Source organism: Hyalella azteca, unplaced genomic scaffold, assembly GCF_000764305.2.
Source record: "Hyalella azteca isolate HAZT.00-mixed unplaced genomic scaffold, Hazt_2.0.2 contig1600, whole genome shotgun sequence".
Classification (NCBI taxonomy): domain Eukaryota; kingdom Metazoa; phylum Arthropoda; class Malacostraca; order Amphipoda; family Hyalellidae; genus Hyalella; species Hyalella azteca.
In genome coordinates, this window is record NW_025931904.1 from 326,398 (window position 1) to 351,873 (window position 25,476).

At 35.3% G+C, this 25,476-nt stretch overlaps 2 protein-coding genes across 3 annotated transcripts in view; one reads left to right on the top strand and one right to left on the bottom strand.

Moving 5' to 3' along the window:
* Nucleotides 1-1,077: 1,077 nt before the first annotated feature.
* On the bottom strand, nt 1,078-20,935 carry LOC108666155. Of its 2 annotated transcripts, none has more exons than XM_018152974.1 (7): nt 20,760-20,935; nt 9,046-10,187; nt 5,578-5,726; nt 4,423-4,544; nt 3,388-3,938; nt 2,625-3,187; nt 1,078-2,253 (listed from the first exon to the last, which is right to left on the bottom strand). In XM_018152974.1, the coding sequence occupies exons 1-7, from the start codon at nt 20,776-20,778 to the stop codon at nt 1,860-1,862; spliced, it is 2,940 nt and encodes a 979-aa protein (XP_018008463.1). In that variant the 5' UTR covers nt 20,779-20,935; the 3' UTR covers nt 1,078-1,859. The 2 variants fall into 2 exon arrangements, with proteins under 2 accessions (XP_018008463.1, XP_018008462.1); XM_018152973.1 differs by having other exon boundaries at nt 5,578-5,699; nt 7,258-10,187.
* A 3,553-nt stretch (nt 20,936-24,488) lies between these two features.
* The window catches only part of LOC108666153 (signal peptidase complex subunit 3), a 12,382-nt gene continuing 11,394 nt past the window's right edge, over nt 24,489-25,476 (top strand). Inside the window, exon 1 of the mRNA XM_018152971.2 lies at nt 24,489-24,734. Within this exon, the coding sequence (XP_018008460.1) occupies nt 24,592-24,734 (143 nt within the window). The 5' untranslated portion in view covers nt 24,489-24,591. The remainder of the gene's footprint in view (nt 24,735-25,476) is intronic.

A 25,476-nucleotide genomic window follows, 5' to 3' on the forward strand; every position in this document is an offset into this window, starting at 1 on the left:
TCGTGCTTTTCTCATTTTGGTGCAAGAAAATTTGTTTAGTATGCAGAAAAAGAAACGACATTTTTCCCGTTAACCGTCAAATAGAAAACTCTTTTGAAGTCGGTAAAAATTTCGGGTTCAACGTGAGCTCAAAAAATGGGAAAAACAACAAAGGCTCGCAATGTTTGGAAGAAAATCAGTCCCAGCGAATCATCCTTCTTGATGACTTTTTAATATATGAATACATTGTTCATGAAACGTAACAATAACTTCGTTAATTAACTAACCAGAAATATTTTACTTTTTATCTTTTTGAAATTAAAATGTAATGTTATTACATTTAGAAATTTAGAATGGCTTGATGAAACCAACGTTGGTATTAAATGAAATATATCCGAAATCAAAATTTTATGAGGTTTTCCAATAGTCTTCGTTTCCAAATTAATTTTATCAATGGTCTTTCAGTAAGAATTAAAACACAATTTTTCCAGCAAAATGATTAAGCAATTAGTAATCTGTCCAATTTATGGGACGATAGAATTATGAACGTTACCATGACAGTGTCACACCACCAAGGAAGTTTAAAAACGTTATCATTTAGATTAGATAATTAAATTATTTTTTTATATGTTATACATCATCAAAATATAAGGTATATCACTGCGAATCGTTTACCTTTAATGAACCTGTGGACAAGATTTTCGTTTTTCAGTTAATTAAATAAATTTGAAACGAGGATATCTATCTGTAGATTTCAAATCTGAACGTCATTTTCTCGATGGAGAAAATTTTTTTGGCCTCAGTTTGGGTTTCTTTCATTGTGTCAAAAACTGAGGCGCATGCTATCCTCTCTTTTGCTCGCTCATTTTAGCTGATTTTTTACTTTTTTTTCTTTTGCTTTTTAGCGGTTAGATGATTTTTTATCTCAATAAATCCGAGATTATGGTTTATCGGCAGCTAGTCATCAGACAGCTATCATTGTCGACTTGACAATGAAAAAAACTATAAAAAAAAACAATGAAAACTTAGCATTTCACGCAATAACGCTCTGCGGTTTGAGGCTCACGATCACTGCGGATAAGAAAATATATATTATCTCATGTTAAACATGTATTCTTATAACAAAAAATTTTCGAGGCAGTATCGAGATGTTATTCTCAACCTCCTACACATTAATTGTTCTACTAATAATTTAGATATTAATTATCAGTAGCCAAGCACACCAAAGATTCATTTACACTACATTTGTAACAAGTATATAAATAAATAAATAACTTATTTTAAACCGCGCTCTGTACATTATTATGTAAGCCTAAAGAGAAATTTTTAAGTTACAATAACTTACGGCAAAAAATTTATCGATCTGAAAAGATAACATTCCGAAAATTACGATAGTCGCAAGCAAAAAATGTCGTGAAAAGTAATATCTAAAACCATTACCAATTTCCTATTTAGAAAAATTACCTCGTTCACTTCTTGATTTTTCTCTACTGTTGAGTGAATTGCATCACTGACTGACATCACAGGTTGCACGTTGATACGCCATTCTGTTTATTAATTGCTTGTTATCACTGGAGCGTAAAGCTCAAAACAATCATTTTTTGTGTTATCTGCTCACCCACATAAATCTAAGCTGAAACCCTACTAAGAAAATTACAGTTTTTAGGTTTTCCGCAATGGAAGTGCATGCAAGTTTATCTTAGCTATGTTTATTAGTTTATTTGTCGAAGGGGGAAAACTCATCATAAAATTCGTCTGTTGCATTTAGATTGCAGCTTCCACTTTAAGAGGATGAATGTCTCAATTTTTGTGATTGAAACTAGTAGACAAATATTCATGCATTCGAATGATAACAATGCGGATGAAACATAAAATAAACTTTATCGATTATCAGGTTTACTTTCATATGTCGAAAGTGTACGCTTACTTTCAACATCTGCGCTGCTGCCCCTGACATCAACATAGTCGAAGTCATTATAATCGGGAGCCAAGGTTCGTAAAGTCGCTGGTTTAGATTCGACTCCATGATTTGCGTTCACATTTGTATATGCACTATCTCTGGTCTTATAAATGTAATCGGTGCTATCAGCATTCAAGTGATAACCTTGATTCAAATCCGCTTCATCAAATAAATTAACTTTACTGCCGGCGCTTGTCAGGTCAATGGGACGGGGAAAGATGTCGCCTTCCTCTGGAGGAGACCACGGGGCGTCTAACCGATGCGAATAACCTTTCACCACGCCTGCCATCTCTTCTTCTGCCAGACGATTAACTCTGGAATTAAAGAGCAGTGAAAATGTGATTATCATCTCATTATATTAAATTCCTCATGAAAGTGTTATTGAGAGCTACTAAAATAGAGTAGTAAGTCGTGAGTTCGAGTCTCGGCTGGCTATGAAATATCACGGTCGTGAATCCAAGTAGTAGCTCGATCAAATGCATTCAAGTTATTACCAGTGGACTTGCTCAAAATTCTAGGACTAATGTCAGCAGCATCGATGTGAAATAAGTGAATAGTTTTTGTACCAATCAATCATATTATTTGGCGTCTGAATTTCAAACCTATCAAACAAATGGAAGTACGAAATAGTGAATAGAGCACATACTAAAAAAAACCTCCTCTATTCCCTCTTTCCGTTTCTCACTGTTCCAAGGAAACGTATGAAGGGTACTGAGGATTTCTGTTCCCAGCCATCTTAGTCGGAGTCGACAGTGAGGGCAATCGAAAACCTCCACCTCCGATCTTGGATGTATCTGAAGACAGGGCAACGCCACCTCCTCCAACTCGAATGTTGTCCTCCCTCTTTTTGGAGAACAGCTCTTCGTCAATCTTTGGTCGAACTCCTGTATTTTTCCTCCGTATATCCGATCGATCTTCTGAATACGTCATGAGTGGTCTGTGTTCGTCAATTGTGGATAAGATGTTATTTATTTCTTTGGACTGTCGAGCGTACTGATGATTGTCTGAAGTATCCACTTTGCTTGATGGTACTTTAGGGAAAATTCGAGCATTTCTTACAACGATGGGTTTTTGCGGATGAACCCTATGGGGCTTTGGAGGGCGATTTACTCTCTCCGTCCTTCGATTGAAAATGTTTCCAAGAGAAAAAATATTAGAGAAAAAATTAGTGGATTGCGGAGGCTTTGATTTAGGTCCAGGTCTCAACGGGACAGGAATTCCGGGTCTTACTGCCACGCCTGGCGAAACCTGAGGAGCAAATAAAATAACAACAGTTAAATTTAAAAACTGGTTGCGATTAATTTAAAATATCAGGGCATCATCAGTTCCTTATTTACGTTGAATTACATTCAAACCTCAATGGCACAAAAATTGAAAGTAGTATTTATAAATATACTTCATTATTTCCAAAATATCAGCGGAAGTCTAAGATAAACGAGTTTACTAACCGCTGCTCCTGCGGTTGAACCTTCTCTTTCAGTGGCACCTGCAGTCTGTCCTGGAGGAAACGCATAGTATTCTGACCGAGTTTCCTTCCCGACAACTGCGGGGTTGATGTGAGTATTTGTAAAGTCATATTCGTAGGTAACTTTCCCGAAAATAGCACTTTCGTTAGGGGGATCATCACCGATCGCTCCATCTGTTGGGTCGTATCCGAAACTATAGTAATCAGACCCGATGTGCTTGCCAGGAGGCAAAGCTGCGTCGGTGTTTCGCTCCTCAGCTTTCTGTCCCCCATCTTTTGGTGCGACAGACTTGGCGATGTTGCTGAATTTGGAAGGGAACGGATATGTATCATCGTCGTATGGAATGGTGTCTTTAAAATCACCACGATATCTAGTAGGAATCTCCTCGGGTTGTTCGATTTCATAGTCCACGTAAGCTGGAACAGGTTTGTTGATTTCAGCTTCACCGACGTCAACGTATTCTGCGTAATAATCGTAGTAGTCTGGATATAGATAGGAAGCCGTTCTGTTGGACACTGCAGTCAGAGGTATGCCTGAAAATAGATATTAATCAATAATTTGAGCATATTTAAGATAAAAAGAGTGAAAATTTGTCTAAATAGCGATGCATTTTTGCCCTTTGTGCGTTACCCTGACCAAGTTCAGCCAAGTAGAATGGCAATGCGCTGAGAAAGGGTGTCACTATTTGAACATTGCATCATCTATTTCTGGGTATTAAATCGGATTAAAATATTTTTTAGCATTAATTGTCGTTTTTATTCTGTATTGTTTGAGGTACTTGAAATTACTCTTGATTTAGCGTAAAAATTATTCTCACTAATGCATAGAAAAAAAAATATACTGAAAACAATAGTAGTATTCTATCAAAAAATTTGAAACGCCATCAGTGGCTCTAAGTACCCCCAAAATTTTCTCATTTTAACTGTTTCCTCATAGATTTCAAAATTTTCCCTTGAAACAATATGAATGTGAAATATCACCAAAAAGTCTAAAACGAAACCCTTCCCAAAATCTCACCAGAATCGTAGCGCGTATTTTTCTTGAAATCTTTCCTCCTCTTCTTCTTGTTGTTGGATCTCGAGCTGTCGAGCCAATTCATGAGCCGGGAAATGGGAGTTTCCCCAGAAGATCCTTCACGTCTGGAAAACAATGATATAAGTTAGGGTAAAAATACCGCATTAGCCAACTCATTTTAAGTTAGAGAAAAAATACCGCATTAGCCAACTCATTTTAAGTTAGAGAAAAAATACCGCATTAGCCAACTCATTTCAAGTTAGGGCAAAAATACCGCATTAGTCAACTCATTTTAAGTTAGGGTAAAAACACCGCATTAGCCAACTCATTTAACTAAATCTAGAATACAAGATGACCGTGTGGATGAGATACTATAATACAAGTTTATGGGAACGTCCAATTGAAATATATATCCAAAAATCTGAATCTGATTTCTTTACATCTCTGACGGCACAATGGATCCACAGAAGGAGTTATTTCTGAAAATCTGTTTTTTGTTCATTTACAGTAAAATGCTTTGATGAAATAATAATTAAAGAAATTCGTGCGTTACGTGTGCCTCCTTCGCAAATATCTCATGGCCAAATATCCAAGAATTTTTACAGTAAAATTTTCGCGTGGGTCATCGATGTGACCTCATGCCACGGTCTGCTAATGAAAGTCAAGATAAATCTTAAGAGACTAAATAATTGTCCGGGAAGAAGAAAGGTAGGATTTGGATAGCAATAAAATAACTGGTCAGGAAATATTTTTTTACCAAAACTTTCATACTCCTTAATGGACGTTCATGCGCTCGGGGGTATTTTTACGTTAGGCAACATTACGATTATATACTCAGTCACCGTCTGATTTCTTGGTACCCTAAAGAGGCTGCCATCGGCAATGTGCAATTCATAGAAATTGTGAAAATTCATGCAGAATATTTGGCTTCTCTTAATTTTTCCCTTTAAACCATTGTTTTATTAACGGTCAGGCTTTTACATATGAATAGCATTGATTATTTCAATGTATCCATTAGAATTAAATTAATTAAGCGATGGTCTTCTGGCAAGAACTCCCGTTACCAGGCCTTTAGATCCGAATAGCATTAATGACGGTTGACTTATTCGTAGACAATGTAGAGATAAATATTCAGTTGTTGATAATCCGTCGACTCACCGGGTTATGAGCGGAGCCGCTAAAGGCAATGCGTATGATATGCCATAAGCCATCAGTGCCACAGCGCCAGCTCCAGCCAGGGTTTCCAGCGCAGAGTTGCCAGCTCCAGGATGTGGCAAGACCTTAGACCCGGCACCAGGGTTACCAAACTAAATGGAAAAAATAGCGGGAACCCCGTCATATTTCAATATATCAAATATTCCAGCATTATACCTCCACGAAACTTGTGAGCCGTGACTGAACGTTGCCCAGATGTTAGTACCAATGTTAATACGTTCTGTAAAATTAGATTATAAATGTACAACTGGAGTTTATAATGTATTTTAACTGTACTATTTAAAACTATGGAACAGTTTGAGGCAACGATAGAAATTTTAGTGAGTATTTTTGTTTACAATTAAAAATTCTCAATTACATAACCTCCTCGTAGATCAGTCAGTTGACGTTTGAAAAATCTTCATACGTTAACTGAGTGATCTAAAGTCTAATGGGTAAATCAACGTTGAATGCGACGTATGCATGTTGATTGAACATCCCATTAAGACTTGATCCTTGAGGAATAGTAAATAATTAACTAATGATGATATTATTCGGAACGTATTTGTCTGTACAGTTACTTATTAATTAATGCTATCACGGTGGCCTGATTTAAAAATTATGAAAATTTATAAGAGGTATGAAGATAATTAATTATGTTAATGAATTTTTAGGATATCAAAATTTTCTGTTTTTCCTTTTAATGTTATAGATTTAATTATCTTAGATTAAACCCGAAGTACATCACAATAGGCTCCCCCATCCTGCCCCATCTGTAGAAAAAATGTACAAAAATTAGACACCAACTGTAATATCGTAGGACTGTATCAAGAAAGCGCATAAACGTGTTGGTGTAATCACAATTGAAATCAGCTTATGATGCAGATTTTTATAGTCAACACGGAAATATTTATATCTTTGAATACTTACATGAACTTACAACTCATACGACATTTTGAATAATTTTAAAATATGAATTTCGATGGCATTTTTCTACTCAATATAAACCTTTTTATCCCAGACCACATGGATGAAGATATGTGAAGTTATGCATATATCTCATGGGAATAGGCAGAATAACCAGAATTCATGCATCTTATTCACGTTTCCACATGACAAAAAGTAAGTCCATTCCTGTTTGACACCAACGCAGCTCTCAAACCATATGATTTACACTTAAATATTTATTATGTTTGTCTAAGATGCCCCAGTAGTATCGAATTGTACACCTTAAAACCTTTTAACTTCTGATATATACGTTGTGATTTAAATGGCTCCATGTTTGACATGGAAACTTTCTTAGAATTTCAATTACAACCGGAAACCAATGTTACATAAATTGAAATCCAGAGACATTATTACCCTGTCGTTGGCTAAAATGTGTTCCTCATTATTTCCAGTTGTTCATCATCTTAAAATATTGTTAAGGTTTGACCAGACAAGTGAAAATGAGGATCCAAATGTAGTGGCCATTATTTACATTTGAAATTTTTAATTGTGTATTGGGGTGTTTCAAGTGAGCGTTATTGTTATATTTGTACAATTTTTAGATGTATGTATCATATAGTTACTAATGTTTAATTAATGTTTAGTTGAACCTCGTATTATGCGTAAAACTTTGTACAAACATTTTAGCGCACTGACCTCCTTATCCTCTTCTGGTTTATTCTCATAAATTACTTTTACTCTCGTTTTTTGAGGCTGTTGATGTCCGAATAACTGATTAACCTGCTGTGGAAATTGATTTTGCTCAGTAGTTGGAATGATCTCAGTTTTTATTGTTGTTTCACTCGGTGGGCTGTCTAGAAAAAGAGTATTTTTCGTATGTGTAACCGGAGGTTGAGAATTTCGTCTTTTCGTCGTTTCTTTGACTGGAGAGTCCTTTGCTGGCGCGGTCGTAGTTTCATATTTCAACGTGGTACTCAGGTCGGTAATCGAGAACTCTGTAGTAGAAGGAGTTTCAAAGGAGCCGAATTCTTCTAAAACAGGCGCAGCAATCGTCGATGTAAAAATATCAGCGTCGTTTGCTGACTCTATTGGTCTAGTGCTTGTTGTTGGTCTATCGTTTGTTGTTGGTCTATTGTTAGTTTTTGGTCTATCGTTTGTTGATGGTCTATCATTTGTTGTTGGTCTATTGCTAGTTGTTATTATTTTATCGGCATGATTAAGCAACAAATTTGGTTGAAAATTGTTTTTTTGGCTATGAGGTGTTTCAGTAGTTTGATTTGAAATCGCTGATTCCAAAAATTCGATTGGATTTATTAAAGTGGCTTTGTTATTTGCATCATTTTGAAGAACCTCTGCCAGCATTGCGGATAATTTAGATGTGTGCTTTGCAAGGAAGGCCTGCGTGAATTCATCAGAAGGCGAAATTATTTTTTTCTTATCAAACAGGTTAAAAGTTTCAGGCAGAAATTTATTTCCCTTGTCATCATAGTATACGTAATGGTAGTCATACTCTGAAGAGTCTATATCTACAGCGTCAGGAGGTTTGGTTACAGTATCGTAGTTTTGCTGCTCCTTTGAATAATTAATTGGGGTGGTCTTAATTGAGGAAGATCTCTCTTTCTCATTGATATGTTTTAAGATAGTTTCAGCAATATTATACATAGTGGATTCAGAAACTTCTTTGGCTGTAGTTCTATCCTTGAAATTTCTTATTATGCTCAGAACCTTAGCAATATCTAGTTGAGGAGGCTTGTCTTCGTCTCCATAGTTAAAGTTAAGAGTGTGATCCGGGCTCTTAATCTGTAGCTCTACATCTGACACTTTCAGTTTGTTTTCATTAGCTAACTTGAGAGCTTCTAACTGTTGATTTGTTTGAATTTTATTAAGAATGTCATAAATATCATGTTTGAGCTTTTCATAATAAGATATTATTTCCGTGGATGTCATAACTGCCACCCCATCAGCTTTCAGGGACAATTCATCACGAGTCTCTAGAGAATGAGGCCTTCTAAGATATTTGTTGCGCACAGAAGTTGAGTTCTTAGCTTCTTTATTTTCATCAACGGGGTTCTTATCATGCTGCTCCGATACTTTTGAGGAACTAAAGCCCCCATTTACTGTTTGGGTGACACTCATCTCCCCAAACAACGGGATCGGAGTGTTTTTTCCATCTTGTGAGCCAGGGCTGATATATTTTGTCTTATGATGTGAAATGGGACTTTTTGAAAACCGAATAACATCACTCGTTCGTTTTGGACCCTCAATTGTCTTACCATCATTACCATCTTCAATAAATTTGACTGGAGTTGGTGTTTGGAAGCTAAATGCTTCCTCTGTTTTTGTTGGCTTGCTTTGAATGATGTACTGAAGAGGTTTTACCCCTGCAGTACTCCTGCTAGGTGGAGCCCCTACTGAAGAAGGAGGAGCATTAAATGATGATTTATCCCCATTTGGGTACCTGATTGGCAATCTAAGGATATTTACCTCTCCAGGAAGAACTGGTTGGAATTGAACCCTGGAGCCGCTGGCTACAGGATTAGGACTTGTTTTAGTTGGCTGCAGTGCGTTGGTATTTTTCAAATCTTGCTGATTGTCGTGGGCAAAAACATTAATAAGAACATTAGCATCGACATCTTCCTTGCCCGGGCTGAGTTTGTCCTTCAATACTTTCCTCGCTCCATGTGATTTGCTGTCAGCAAGATGACTTCTGAGCACAGAAATTTCAACTGGCGCATGAACAGGTGTCACAGTGGGAGAAAACAGTGATGGAGTCACAAGCTTTGACTTCAAATGTGAGTTATTATCAAGGCTACCAATAACTTCTGCAATCGATTTTCGAGTAGGTGGGGCTGATGTCTTCTTTTGCGGTGAAACTACTTTATCAATGCTAATTTCAACCCTTTTTGGTGCAATTAATTCTTCAATCTTCGGCGAGGAACTACCCCAAGGTCTTTGAATATTAAACGGCCTCCTAGGGCTGGCGAAACGTCGAGGCACTGTTGGCGTTACTTCAGTTGAAGTGGCGAATATGTCTTTGTTTTCGATCATCTGAGCCTGATTTTTGGCCTTATTTTCCATCCATGACCTGAGAGTCGAGAACTCTGGCTTCGAATTAGAGGTTGACGTTTCCAATGAAGGCTTCGTCGAAAAAGGCAGTGATCGAATGACTACAGAAGGATTATTAGAGTCAGAAGTTGATGAACTCGAATTTCTATGCGACGGAGTTAATCGGACGAAGACTGGTGGGCTCTTGTCTGGCTGTTGAGTTGTTGATATGGAGGGTCGCTGTGTTTTATCGCCAGTGTACTCCAAAACTGAGGAAGGTCCATCACGTGAGGGCAGTGACGTAAACCGCCAATTTGAGACCGTTTTCTTCGAATTGTCTCCTGCATGATTATACTGATTTTCAATTCGATCTTGAATTTTCGACGAGTACATCCTCGGTTGTTGTACGGGAGGAGATATGTACCTGAAGGACTGCTCGAGAATTTCGAATGGCTGCTTGTTGCGATTGGTTAAAGATCTTCCGGCAGCATTTCCCGAGATTTGCCCGATGCGCTTGAAAGAAGATTCGAGAACCTCCAGTGGGCTACTAACTGCCAAGAAGGCCGTCAGCAACACAAAGCCTGGAATAAAAATAAATTATTAGATCTTTGTTTTCTAATTGTCAGTGGAAAAATTATAAACTGGATAAAGAATGAAAATACGCATTGGCATTCTTTCAAAAACAAACATTTTTTTGCACTTTACAATTTATTTACTTAAACACACTAACTCTCAACTATCATACTTAGAAAACATACTCACTCATATAACACAAAAAATTTTACAGGACGTAAATTTTTACTCTCTGCAAAAATTAGCGAACGAGAAAAACAACTTAACTGTCTCCCTCCCCTATATTTTACCATGTATCGTTAGAATCGGTAAAAGAATGCGTTTTATTCCGAATAATGGAGTCGATAATTACAAACTGACTTCAGGGAGGAGAACTGTTGCTTCTGCTTGAACATAGTTTCTTCCCCTTGCCCATTCAACAAGCGAAATATCTGCATGCATTTTACATGCAAATCAACTTAACGATGCAAATATTTGTTACATGCAAATAAGTGAAATAACAAAGATGCGTATGAAATATAGCGTCTAGACGCTCTACACACATATGGAACGTCAGTTCGTGCAATGATGTGATTGATGTTTATATATTAGAGTAATGTAAAAACTTGAATTGTTTTTGGAAGTATCTACTACTCCACTGTGAGTCATATTTTTTAAATCACCCCAGACATGCGTTAATTTTTCAATAAATATCCTTCAGAAAAATCTGGTAATATTGATTTCGAGGAATCATTGCGCCCCAGATACGCCCTCTCGCACAAATTCACAGGAGGATTCAAGAAAACTAAAATTTCAAGAATTACCACCTCCATCTTGTCATGTATAAATGTGTGCATGCGTAACAAAATTCCTTAGATTGAATATGATGCTCATAATGCACGAACTGTTCACAATGACACGAACTGCTCAGAACGACACGAACTACTCATAACAACACGAACTGTTCATAATGACACGATTGTTCATAATGACACGAACTGCTAATTATGACACGTTATCGCAAAAGAGTTCAAGCTAAAGCAACGACAGGCAAGCACGCTGCAAACTTGGCTCGCTATTTACGAGACGCACGCTGCGTGACCGAAGACTTGTAATTAAGGCAGGTCACTGGGTCCGTTATTCACAGAGACCAGGACAAAAATTTTGTATGAACAAAGCTTGGCAAGCAAATTAGGCTCTGTAAATTGGTTCTGCGTGCAAAACCTCCTCTGCGGATCACGCAAGAGGAGGAAAAAATCCGGATTGATCAGATTCCGGATTCCTGATCACCGTTTTTTAAGAAGGAATGAAGTAGTCTTGCATTGCCTCGCTTTGGCACTTGAGTTTGCCAATGAAGTAGTGAATGTTGGGTAATATTATGTAGTAGAAATACATAACTTTGCGAGTAACTCAGGATTCAGCTGGTTAGTTATGCTTTAGTATATTCAAATTTCTAATTTACGAAGCTGTGAATAAAATACCGATTAAGCCCTAAGAAACCGTACTATTAAAACCACGAGAGGTAAATTGAATAAAATCAGAGATTTAATTGTTCACAAACCACAGTAGATTCAATGATTACATTTTATTGTTGATGGCGTTGCTAGAAGAATAGAGTAGAAATGAACAATCTGACTGCTACAGAAGCTAGAAAACACATTTGAGTAACATCTTGCGTTAAGAAACGCAGTTGAAAATGCAAACGATATTACATCAGTAAATGATAGTTAAAATTTGAGTGCATTGGCAAACTTAAAATATTTAATAATATCGAAAAATGACTTCTATATCTCAATTGAAGACAGCCAAACATTAACCTCGAGTTAAGAATGCATGAAAAATGAATTGTGTTGTGTTAGGATCACTATTAAGGTGCGTTGCAGTTCCCAGGGATAGGAATATTTCTTGCAATAGACAAAGAGTATAATTTGCGTATTTTACATCTCAACTAAATGCGTCAGACTATAAACGTTATCAGATTTGAGTGTATAAATTAATTAAAAAAACATTCGAAATATGTGCTTACATTTTTTATAAAATGATATATTTGTAATATTTTACGTCCTGCAAATTTTTCTTTCATATTCGACTGCTAATTTCTATGTTTTTCCTTTAAAAATTTACTTTTAAACGCTGATTTCTTATTCACAATAATTTTGCTAATGCTGCAATAACAATTTAAAATTTTGCAAGTGGCACCGTGTAATCTACGAGGCAGATGTTTCTTGGCCGTATACGTGGGGACGAGTAAATATTCGGGTCATCCGTGTTTACGCTCTGAGGCGGAGGCGTAGAACAGATGGCGTTTCTGACTGAGTATTGAATAATTGATTTGTTTCTTTCTGGTAATTTAAAGGGAAAAACTTCTTTTTATGCTTTGTTAAGTAATGAAAGAAGGTACATCATTACCTATAAGAATCGTAGGAATCGAGTTTGTGAAATTTTTTATACACTTAAGACATTTTTTGGAAAAAGGTCATGATAAAGGTGATTTTTTCAATAAATTATTATTTTTTGGTAAAGATTGATCGCGTGATTTCATTGGAAAGTTCTTTAAATCTTTTTTTCTAGCCTATCTAATGATAATCAATCAAAAACTAGCGTATTGGCATTCTTCGATCAGGATTCTATGGGCCATATGTTCCATTTCACAGGCTATTGAATATAACCTAGAAGTAGTAGAACGGTACTCAACTTTCCCGAGTTTTCTCGTGAAGACTTTCGCTTGATCTTAAGGAGAAAAGGAGCTACGTGTGAATCCTGATTTTCTGCAAATTCCTCGCCGTGTGCGTTCTAGCAGTCGGCTATAGAAAATTCATTTTTATGCGTAAATATAAAGGCTTATAGTTCGAAATAATTGTTATCTTGATGAAATTATTCAAGATTTCTAGCTAGTGAAAAGCCAAAACAAGATCTAACCTATATTCATTCATATCGAACGTTTCCAGTTAGTTAACAGGAAATGATAGCAACAAACTTCGCTGAAGCTTCGGATCTAAGTGTAAATGTTCCCAGTAATCACCTTTAACTACACAGCTAAAGCTTAAAAAAGCCACAAGTGCCTATAATATCAACACCAATCAACACCACAGATATTACTTTAAAAAACTACGTCTTTAACGCAATTTAACGGCTGTCATTTCCATGTAAGAGTCAACATGAGATCGAGGTGTCTTAGCCGGCTTGTACACACATATTTTAACGGTTGCGCGAGACCGGCACGGCGTGAGCTACAAAAACCAAGCATCTGTCCACGAAATAACGGTAGGCAAGCTTCTACATCAGCGCATACGCAGCGTTGGTAAGCATTATTTTTTTCAAGTTTAAAGCACAGCGCGCAGCGTTCGTAAACATGTTTTTCTTTCAAATTTAAAACACAGCGCGAGGAAGAGCCCGATTAAGAAAAAAGACTTTCGGAATTTAAGCAGCCTGAAAGTTCATAAGGTTACTCTAGGTTCATAAGGTAATTGAGCCAAGAGCTATACGGCTATTGCCATGCATGCTTCACGACAAAATAAAGTGTCTGACAAATCGGCGGAAATTCTAATTGCGCTCAAGAACTGTCTGTCCGGATGAGAATTATTAGGTGCATCGAAATAAACCTCTGTACATAGAAGAAAAATACTGCTTTGCATTTTTAACTGCTTAACTCAAATGTAGATTTCTGCAGAAAACTGTCACAATTTTTATTATATATAAGGAGTGTGATATATGAAAAAACTTAATTAAATATTTATATAAGTAATTTTGTAGTAAAATTTAAAATCATCTGCGGTTTAATATCTCATTCACCTGTCTGATTTTTAAATCTCCTGTGATTCCTGAAATTAGATCAATACACCATACCTCTCAAAGACAACTTAAGATAAGATGCAGTCATTTGCAATATTTTCTACAAAGCCGATATCGATTCCAAAAAAGTCATGCTGAACAGTAATCCTAGTCATTATCATGTATACCTATACAGTATGTGTAATCAGGCTGACAGATTCTTAGATGATTAATCCACATTCTGATAGCTTTCCATGGACATGATCATCTATTTATCTTCTCATGGAAGTGCCGGAGGCCTCGCATTATTAATGACAATGCTCCAGTTCCAACGCTTTCATTCAGTAACTCTTCAAGTGAATCGCTTTCAAATAAAGTGTCAAAAACTATGTTGTTCACGTTGATAAATGTTTACTAAATTATCTCTTATAGTGTAAACGATCGAAATTCCACCACTATGGTTCTGGCACGTCCAACTCTTCGAGAATTTTTACGAAAAATAAACTCATTATAGATGTTACACTCACAATTTGTTTGTTACTTTCAACATGCTTGCAGAAATATTCAATAAATAATGTTCCATTTATATTGGCTGTTGTTTTCACGATATGATCAATACGTACATAATTTTACTTGCTATTAATCGAATATCACCTAATCATGAGATGCTTAACTAACTAAGATTCTAATTTTCCTTCCAAATTTCATTAGGAAAGCTCTAGGTTTTGAAATTATCTTGCGATTCGTGAAAATAATTTAGAACCTTCAGCAAAAATTTCTGTTCATTAGGTATGCGAGGACACTCATGAACTTAATAATTAGTTATATAATTCTTTAATACGGAGATAATTTTTATTCGATATTATCTTCATGAAAGGAGGGCAGGTTCCGAGACCTTATCTTAATCACTGATTATCTTAATCACTGACTGCTGCTAATCTCAGTAATGGCCGTTTCGACGACATGCGCATCCAATTAGTATCTCTGCGGTTAAAATTTATCGTTTGTCCTATAAAAACGATTTATCGTAAACATACGATCGCTTACAAACTAGTTTTTCATTTTTATTTTTATTATTATTTTTTAAGCCACCGATACTTTTCAAACTTACAGCATACACATGAATGCTGAAAAATTAGTGCGGTGGATCAATTAAAATAAATAAATTTGAACATTTAAAATACGGGGCTGAGCTGCACTTCATTTATATAATTATATCTGCAGGCTCTTGCTTCAGGTTCATAACCTAAAGCGTTGCTGAGGTGCGTGTAATCAGGTCAGTGTTACAGGAGATCTTCCTTTCCCAGTTGTTTTTCCCGACCCTCCTGGAACGACTGTGAGACTCGTAATTTGCTTAAAAGTCGTTAACATGTACAAGACAGGACGAAAATTATTAGAACGCGGATGCAGGGTAGGCAATGCATCAACTGTTCGAAAATACATTTGAAAATACGCGACTACATAAACACTGCAAAGAGGCAAAATCTGCATACGCAAAGCGAATGCTGGAAAGGTAACTGTTAGAAATTTATTAGCTAAATACATGAAATACGCGACAGGGCTGAAATAAAGCGTTTCATGAGTATAGGAAATGCAGCAACTGTTTGAGAATGCATTAACTTAAAACCCGACGACAAAATCGTGAATGGGCGTGGAATCAGAATAAATCTTCTGCTGTATAAGCACTGCAACAATTGTTTGAAAATTCTTTTTCTTAGCGCAATAAAAAAATACGCTGATAGGATGGAAAAGCATGATGCAGCGTATGCCCGATGGGCGAAGCATACATTTTTTGAAAATTTTTAGGTTTATACAGCACTAAACAGATGAATAGCACAAAACGAGTAAATTAGATAGAACTATAGAACTAAATTAAAGAGAACTATAATATTAAGCAAATGCTTAATGAACTTAATGAATGCTTAAGAGAACTATTGCCTTGAGCAAATTAAAATATAAAGGCAATACAAGAATAAATAGAATACGGGAGTTGAATTGGATTATTTTCAAGTTAAATTTAACCAAATTGTGTTCCCCTTGAGCTCCCTAGATATTAACACTACCGTTTAAAGTTTATTCTGGACTGAAAACAATAACAGCTTCTAGCTGAATGACTTGCAGATGCTTCCAATTTTTGCACAAGGACTATCTTTGTCCGTTTTTTTCGACACTATAAAACTGTCCGTCAAAATTGATAATCATAGAGCAAAAACAGGAAATAAAATTTCAATACATGTCGGCATTACTTTTCAGTATTAGACATTCAGTTCAATTAAAATTGTTAGACGATAACACTGAATTAATGAATTCTTCTTAATTATGAAAAATCAATGCACGAAAATTAAGCAAGTTCGTTTTTTGATGACTTCCAGACTCTGGCGTTGTATAATCATGAAGTATGTAGCGCATTTCAGTATACAGAAGCTTGTTTACTTTAAGTTTTTGTTCATTAAATTCTCCATGTGTGTATAATTGATTGATGAGTGTAGATTATTCAGTTTGTATTTTTTCAATCGTAAATAAATTCGAAAGACTTGAAGATTTTACTAAACGTTTCTACTATGATATGTGAAATTTTTGGATTTTCAGCGTTACATTTACGAACTTTAAAATATGAAAGATTTTTTTTCATTATATACGTTTTAGGTATACGTATATGCCACGAATTGAATATATTTTTAAATAACTAAAAACGGAGCAACACTAGCACCATTTCAACTAAATACGACCAAAATTTAAGAATCATTTATTTGCGTAATAAATGCCTGTCTCTTTAACCATAAATAACTTTCTCATTCAGGTAGAACCCATTAAAATTTCAGAACATTCTTTATGCTGAAACTCATGTAGATAATTCAAGAGAGAAAATATGCATGAAGCATACCATATGCATCAATTTTCTTCGTTCACAGGCAAAATCCGTTCCATTAACTGTCGTATGTCCCTAAAGCGAAATAAAAGCTGCAGGTTCGGTCTTCCAGTGCACACAAAAAGACATTCCAAAAATATTTTTTGCCTGCTGAAGTTCTGAGCATCGTCGCCTTAAGACATCAGCGACAAAGAACTGCTCGGCTTTCGACTTTTAAGATCACCTTCAGCTGTGGATGAAGTAAGTTCGTGACGTACGTGCGCTTCAGAGATAACGGAAAGTTTAACTTTTTTGTCAGTATCGCAGTTAACATTTGAGTAATATTAATAAGGGTTGAGTACTATGACTAAAACCGTTCCACTTAACTTTTTTCCTGAACATTTGGTCGATTTGGTCACAATGTTACTGCATATAATCATAGGCTATATTTACTGGGTAATCAAAAATCGTTGTGCAAAAGGTGAAAAAATGTGCAAAATTTTTCCTATTTATGTTATATTGTATGTAGGAATGGTAGGTATGAGTTCAGATATGTACGAATGATAGGTACAAGTTAATAGAGTGAAGGCAGGGCGGAAATATTGAAAGCTGAGCGTAAAAATGTATTCTGTTAAAAGTATCAATATTTCATTAGGATAATGATTCTCTAAATAAAAATTTGAAAATTCCAACATCCTTAGAAAAAAATATATAATATTTGATCACCCTAAACGTTTAGAGAAGCGGCGCTATTGAACGATTTCATTTTTAATCTCTAAAAGACAAAAAACTCTGACTCGAGACAATTTATCCTCAGCAAGAAGCACATTAACTCTCCCTGAAGCTGCAAGACTTTCACATTAGAGCTTTTTATTGACGTAAGGCGTACGCGAGGTGCCCAAAATCTGTAAACGATCACGATCATGAAAGCGCGCTATAAAGAACAGCCTACTCTGGCTTATCAAGTGAAACCGATATTTTCGCCTCTTGCAACTTGACAATTTTACGTGTAATGAAAGTATTCTAGTTTTTCACAAACTATATACATTACATGGTGAATATCGTGAAGAAATTCGCTCATCAGATCGATTGAAAACTTAAATTTGATTTTTATTCACTATGAATTGGTTTTTAAGTACTTATATCATTAGTCTGCTTATATCGCAAGTTCACAAGGAATTTAAAAGCAAAGAAAACGCCAAGAAAATTCACCATATCGATATTGAAAACGTTTCGGAGTCCAGCTCCATCATCAGTTCGACTAAATCTGGAAATAGTAAATCGCTAGGATTTTATATTCTTGTCGTATCCCTAGGACTAAGTTGTTCATAACTAGTCCTGTTTATTTCGATATAATGTTAGGTCTTGTTTAGGTTTTATGTCTGTCTTTGAATTTTGACTTTTAAAGTGATTTTATTCATTTTTAGTTTAGTCGAACTGATGATGGAGCTGGACTCCGAAACGTTTTCAATATCGATATGGTGAATTTTCTTGGCGTTTTCTTTGCTTTTAAATTCCTTGTGAATTGGTTTTTATTCGTTGAAATTATGAATTACATCGGAGGTATGTATATCTCGTACCTGTGTGAACAGCGCATAGTTTTGACGTGAGTAAACGTTGACAAGTGAAATGTACCATACAACGTTGTTTGTCTAATATTCGTAAATTCTTAACGTATGATGCAACTGCCCGAAATGCGACGCTACTGTCACACATGTAACTAAGTATAATAATTAAGATATTCAATAACACTAAGTTAAATATAGATAAAGTATTAATAACACCAAAATTAATGTTGTAAATAAAATATTTTTTTGTATCAATTTTGCTCAACTTAGTTTTAGTGGTGTTAATTAGTCGAATATAGTACGGTATTCAAAAGTCAAGTTTCATTATTTCATTTTTGAGGCGGTCACAATCTCGGAGGAACAAACATTGCCGCAAACCTCCACAGAGAGTTAGATTTATTGATTGTATTTATATTATATCTAATATATAATTTTTTATTTTCGGCGAAAAACCGGCAACCATTGACGGTGAAGCAAAGCTCGAAAGAAAAATGAAACCAAAGATGCATCCGTGGGTCGCAAATACCCCCAAAAAAAGCGTCGAAAAAGAAGCGAAAGTGAACCGAAAAAAATTTGGCTGCAACAGTCAGGAAGCAAGGCAAAAAAAAGATAGCTTTTATTAGCTGACAATTAAAGTCATTGCTCTTTTGATCATTTAAATTCAATATGATATATAAATAGAAGTGATAATTCTGGAGTACAATCATTTACAGTACACTGTTAGAACTTCAAATTATTTTCACCAGTAGATCGGTCGGTTGAATTTTTTATACAATTAAATCCTAGAATAGTCAACCAATATAGTACAGCAATAGTTTAATAAAATCAGTATAAATTCCGCAATAAATCAAATCTCATTTTAAACATTTTTTTCGAATGAGATGAAAAAGCACAGATGAAAAGTAATAAAAATATTTCTGATCCTGCGGGAAAAAGTAATAAAGGAGTAATTGGGCTGACGCTATACTATAATTTCTCACAGCTTGTGGTAATGCGGATGGCCTGTGAAAGTAATACTTCTACTCAAACATGCCATAAAATGTTATGACTTTGTTCGTCAAGTTTCTGTTACTTTAACTGAACAACTTTTTCAACTGCAACGGGCATCGCACCTACGGGGATTTTGAAAATAATTACTTCTCTGTTTTCCATACTATACTAACATTGAATTATTATTAATGTCTTATATAATTCAAATGTGCAGGTCAGTTCATGTAATTAAACAATTTAGGGATTGATATTATAATTTGACCAATCATAAATAATAGTCTAAGTTAAATATCATTACGCAACCTTCTTTTCTGATTTGTAAATGGTTTGGATTATAAATTGAAAAAAACTAGGGGATAATGTGGAAAATTGTGAGAAAAATTGAAAAATTATAGGATTTCAATTATAGGAAAAAATTATAGGATTTTTCCTATAATTGAAATTATAGGAAAATTTCAATTATAGGAAAAATCTAAAAAAGGCTTTTAGAATCATTAGATATTTTTGTTACAAATCGAATGCTGTGTTTCTCGATGTTTAGCACGTAAATTGAAGGAGATAGATTATAAGAGACCCCATCTTGCCGTTTCTATGCATTTCATGTTTTGTATTATGATTTGTCGAAATCCCCGGAGTCTTCACAATCGCAAAATTCATGTAAAAGTTATTACGAAACGAATGCTTTTTAGATAAATTTGCAGAACGGAGGATAAAAATCAAGTTTTACTATGAAGATTTTTTAAAAAGAAATAAGATCTTGAAACTTGAGAATCAAGATCTGCAAGTTTGAGATTAAAGATCTCTGGAACCCGGTAGTGTGAAGCAGCTAGCCGAGGGCGGTTGACTCTACGCATCTAACACGCTTCCTTGAACCGCTTTCTGTGTTTTTTTGCCCGTATGGATGCAGTCCACTTTTCAAAGAGAAAAAATACAGGAATATTCTTCGATTTGAAGGCAGGTTTTTGTGCCCAGTCACTGACTTTCGTGCGAAGAGAGCGACTTTCTTCAAATATTACGATCGTTTGGCCATCGACGTACGGAGAAATTTTACTCTCGGACGTTACATGCCTTGATGGAAAATACGTAACTGGTTTGGTCAACTTTTGTGATTGGGCTTTATGCGAAAGTAGTACGTCATCGTTAGGGAAATTTTAATTTTCACATACGTAAGAAAAATCAATTTGACTATATTGGTACAAATGAAAGTTCCTGATATTTTAGTCAATTAAATGCTGGGGAACACGATTTGCAATAAATTGTCGTGAAGCCTTTGCAAAGTGAAAGAGAAAAAAGTTATCATACCATCATTCACGGTAATAATTAATTTAAAGGTTATTCGACAATTAACCGACAGAGAAAATACATTGTTAAGTGGAGGGCAGTGAAAACACCAATAAATGCATTACAAACAGTTGGTCACTCACCAACGCTGACGACATGCATGACTGCTCAGCTCGGGGCAGAGGAGATGTAAAGGAAAAATTTGCTCCGAAGTGACAGCTGCAAAAATTCAATAATCGGAAATTAAATCTAAACTCCTTCACATTGTAGGCTTTCAAAGCTTTATCATTTCTCAACACCACTTCAGATGTTCCTCTGTGGAAAAAAATGTTATTCTATAACAAACAACTTATTTGGTTTCTGAATCGAGTTTTGATTACAATTAAGTGTATATATTTTTCCGCATATTTTTGCCCTAAATTATCAAGAGATTGACTGATTGTGATATTTAATATCTTTGTCCTATTGATCTGACGATTTATAATTAACTTTCTTCGTTATTGACGCGTGCAACTCATAACTTGTTACTAATTATCTTCATTTCACAATTGAGAATTTATGAAAAGCTTCAATTTGATCACGAAGTTTTTAATCTGGCTACAGATATTCAATTTATAAAATGAGATGTTTTTTTTGGGTTTTTAATTATATCATCATACACTGAATGGACCATCTCGTCATTAGTAATATAATGCAGAAAATTTACTAAATTATTTATCATTGAATGTGAATTCTTGCAAATACATGACATCGTTTGTCATTCAACACACTAAACCTAAAGTTTCAGGCATACTCTCTTCGGAACATGGCTGCATCACCGAAGCATCCATTGAGGAATTCATCCTCGTATAGTACGTAAATAGATTAATTGTCCAATCTCTATTGAACGGCGTGTCATTGATGCATCATTTTATTGGTCATCGAATTTTTTTATTTAACGGAACTTCCTCGACGTACAAACGGGAATGACGCAGCAAATCAACACAGTAGAATCGTGTATCCATTTTCTGGCGACTTTTCTTTTCATGCGACTGAATGTCAGTTACTGGAATTCATATATTGTTATTTTTTTTATTTGAAGAGTCTGTTATAGTCGACGAAAATGATTCCTAACTCAATGAAATAGAACTTTAAAAAATGAAAATAACAAATTAATGTTTTTTTTGCAGAATCTAAGACGGAAATACAATGTTGCAACAGTTTTTATCAAGAACATTAGTTGAAAAGACTGACTATCAAAATGTTTAATTATACAGGAGTCAACATTGTAACTAAAAGTCCAACCAGAACGCCACAGTACAAATAACATAACAAAACATAACATAGTGATCTCGGCGCTGCAGTGTAGGTCTGATGTGGCCTGTCGCCGATTCTTTTCCTTTTCGTGCCTTGTTCACAGAATATCTAAAATCGTGTCATTTGACTGTATCTTTTCACGACTGACGAAAGTTTGAAGTAGCTACTAGACTTCCACCGGATATAGCTTCCATCTCAACAGAAATGAAAATGCATCTGTTCTAGTAACATCACAACAGATTAGAAATTTGTTTAGTATCAACAAAATATATTTAAAATCAGAATTATGTCGTTTATTACAGTTATCTGCTGTAGATAATGACTGTCACCTTTTGAGTAATTGATCATTACTTAAATATATCCTTAGCTCAATCGATTGCGCCACTTTCTAATTAAATTGGTTGGATATCAAAATATAATGATGATATTATTTCTTCAAAGCCACTTAAACACTGGTATCCGTCCACAAAGTACTCGCTGAAAGTCAATCTTTTTTTCGAAATCAATCGAACTACGTAGTTAAATTGGCAGCCAGCCTAAAGTGCAGTCAGTGTTGCGAAGAATTTATATGGTAAATTGTAATGGAAATATCATTCCAATCTCCTGAAATATCATGTTTAACTCGTACAAAAGGCACACTTTGCAAGCGACAGTGGTACCGGCAATATAGATACAGTTGCATTAAAAATACGAATATTAGAAGTCCCAGCTGCACGAGTCATAAAAACTGTTGCTAGCGGTATGTACCCACTGCCCTATTTTACAGTCAGATCGAGTTCCAATTTATTATATCACTTCTATCACTGTTTGGTCCACTTGGTTCACACAGAAACAATCTTCTGTTGAAAGAACTTTAGACCATATAATAATTGTTCAAATTTTCTTGGTAAAGATTTTCGTTTTATAATCACTGCGGGCCAGATATGCAATCTTAAAAAAGCACAAGTTTTAATTTAGTCTTTCTTGACGCTCCTACAAATGAGGTAGACAAAATTGTTTTCAAGGTATGAAATAATCACCTACAATGTTGGATTCACAATGTTCTAATGATTTTTGAAAGTCTTGTCCGTGGAGGTTGCAAGAACTACGTCCAGCCGAGCCCACAGCTGGGTTTGCAATGACTGCAGGCCGGCAGACGAGTCAACCTGAGCATCAGCGAGTCGTCTAACTGGTTAGTCCATCGCCAATGCTCCAACTACCATGACCTCCTTCCAATCTCGGACAGATGACGGACGTAAGTAGTAAATGAGTTACAGAGACAAGCAGTAATTTACAATGATTAGTTCAATATTATGCCTAGGGTGATGAAACAGGCATAGTATAATGTGAATCGAGGTAAAAGATTGGGCCGATCTTTTTCCCCGCACTAAAGATGTCACCGATACATGACTAATGAGAAGATAAAAATGACCCTTTGGACACGGTATCTTAATAATAAATACTTATAGTTCACAGCTGTGGGATACAGATTCCTTTTTGCTGTACATTATGGTAGAGTCATGTATATTTTTGAAAGCGTTTATTATTCTATATTCGTGATTGGTACAAGAGGGGAGCCCAAAACTGCTGAGCAGTGTAACGTAGATGAGTATTTTTTCGCATGATATTTTAATGATGGTGTTGGTAGTGTTCTTATGGTAACTTCCAAAAAGTCAGAGGAAATACTTTTACTACATGACGTTCAAGCAGTGCTTCACTTCAAGTTTGAGGGATTTAACAGTATAACATTTGACATTGTGAAGACTGTCGAATTGTAACATATTAGTGATATTACTGAATCATCGTCCAATGTCTCCAAGTAACTTTGCGTGAGACGGTAGCTTGTCATTTTTGCAAGTCGCGTTGAATATCATTAAAAATTTTCTGTTTATATCAATCACAATGAAATTCTAAAAGAATCTATTGGAGATAATTTCATCGTGTCAATCTTTATTAATTGACTAATTCCCAACGGAAAATCAAATAATATATCAAATAGCAACTGCAAATGGTGACTTTGCTAAATAAATTCTGAATATCATTCGGCGTCTAATCGAACATACTATGAACAACTAGGTAGGGATCTAAGTTGTCGGTTATCGTGAATTGATTGCCAGCAAGTCATTTTCATCCACGGCTATTACGAGCCGCAGAAGCGGCTAGAAAGGTTCCTTGATCATCGAATTTGAAGATTGGCAGTGAGACCGGCCGAGAGTCTAGCCGTAAATTTGTCCGAGACGTGAAATAGAACGTGTGACACAATTATTACAATAGAGCAAACTTTGAATGCACTTAAATTTCGCATTTGAAACACAAAATATATTTTGTCAAATTTGTGCTCGGGTTTCAGTTATTTATTAGATAAATGAAATGTAGGGAAGTAATTTTATTACCAATATGATCATTAATAAAAAATTCATAGAATAAGTATTGGAATAAAATTTAAATTGGCCACTTTTGGTCGAAAATTCTTGTTATTCATGGTTGAAATAATATCTTGTTATCATCCAAAATATATTATATCTCTCTGCAGACCGTTCGATGAATCCGCTGAGCAAACTTTATTCTGTGAGGTGTTTTAGACGAATTTGAGGGTAAAATTTATAGTGGAATTCCCTAGAAACAATTTGACGTGTATTCACAGTCTCGCCCATGTATTGAAATAGTTCAATAATATCAAGAAACTAGAAATAAACAAAAATGTATAGTGCTCTTAACAGGATTAATGCCCTCGCTGCATTTTCGCTTAGCACTTTGACAGTATTAACATTCCTTTGTTATGCCTCAACTGCATTTAATGATAGTAGCCGCTCTGCTTCGATAAGCGCTTCAAATGTTATTTTGTAAGTAGAAACCAATTATTTCCTCTGCTTAACTTTGTTTCAAAAATTTGATAATGATAATTTCAAAATTCAATCAATAATTTATAAAATCAAAACTTATTTAGAGTTTATAACTACTTTTTATTTTTATAAGAGAAGTTAGGCTACCTAGCCTCACCGTCACTCAGCAGTGTGGAAGTGGAATTCTGTATAGGTAATATATTCTCATGTCAATATAAGAAAACGTATCGAAATACCAACCCTACCACCATAGTGGCAAAGCAGAGAGTTTTTTAGACTCTCCCTCAAGTTCATTTTTGAGTCCTATAAGTAGACCAGTAAAGTATCATGCATAGTGGCAAAGCAGAGAGTTTTTTAGACTCTCCCTCAAGTTCATTTTTGAGTCCTATAAGTAGACCAGTAAAGTATCCTGGATACTAGCATCATCATACTTAAGAAATTGGTTTAAATCTTGGGTAAATGAGGAAATTAAAAATGAACTGATTCTAAAAAAGCTGTGGTTTGCCACTATGCCTACCACCGCGTTACACCACCTTCCTAGTCTGGAAAAGTCCTATTTTTGTCTGAAATATCGCGGCTCTAATATCATATAATTTCAGTAGGTATGAAATCTCGCGGCTCGAATGTCATAAATTTTTGTTTGATTAAAAAATCGCGGTTTGCACTTCGCAAACATGTCATTTCATAAAATTTTCAACTTCCGCAATCCGCATTGCTTTACCGTTGTCTCTTATACACATCT

What these genes read in the sequence shown, in the direction of transcription:
- LOC108666155 (XM_018152973.1), bottom strand. An exon ending in AACCAGAAGAGGATAAGGAG is followed by an intron (nt 5,700 to 7,257) that starts GTCAGTGCGCTA and finishes GCCGGGTCTAAG; the next exon opens with GTCTTGCCACATCCTGGAGC. An exon ending in GCGGCTCCGCTCATAACCCG is followed by an intron (nt 4,545 to 5,577) that starts GTGAGTCGACGG and finishes ATTGTTTTCCAG; the next exon opens with ACGTGAAGGATCTTCTGGGG.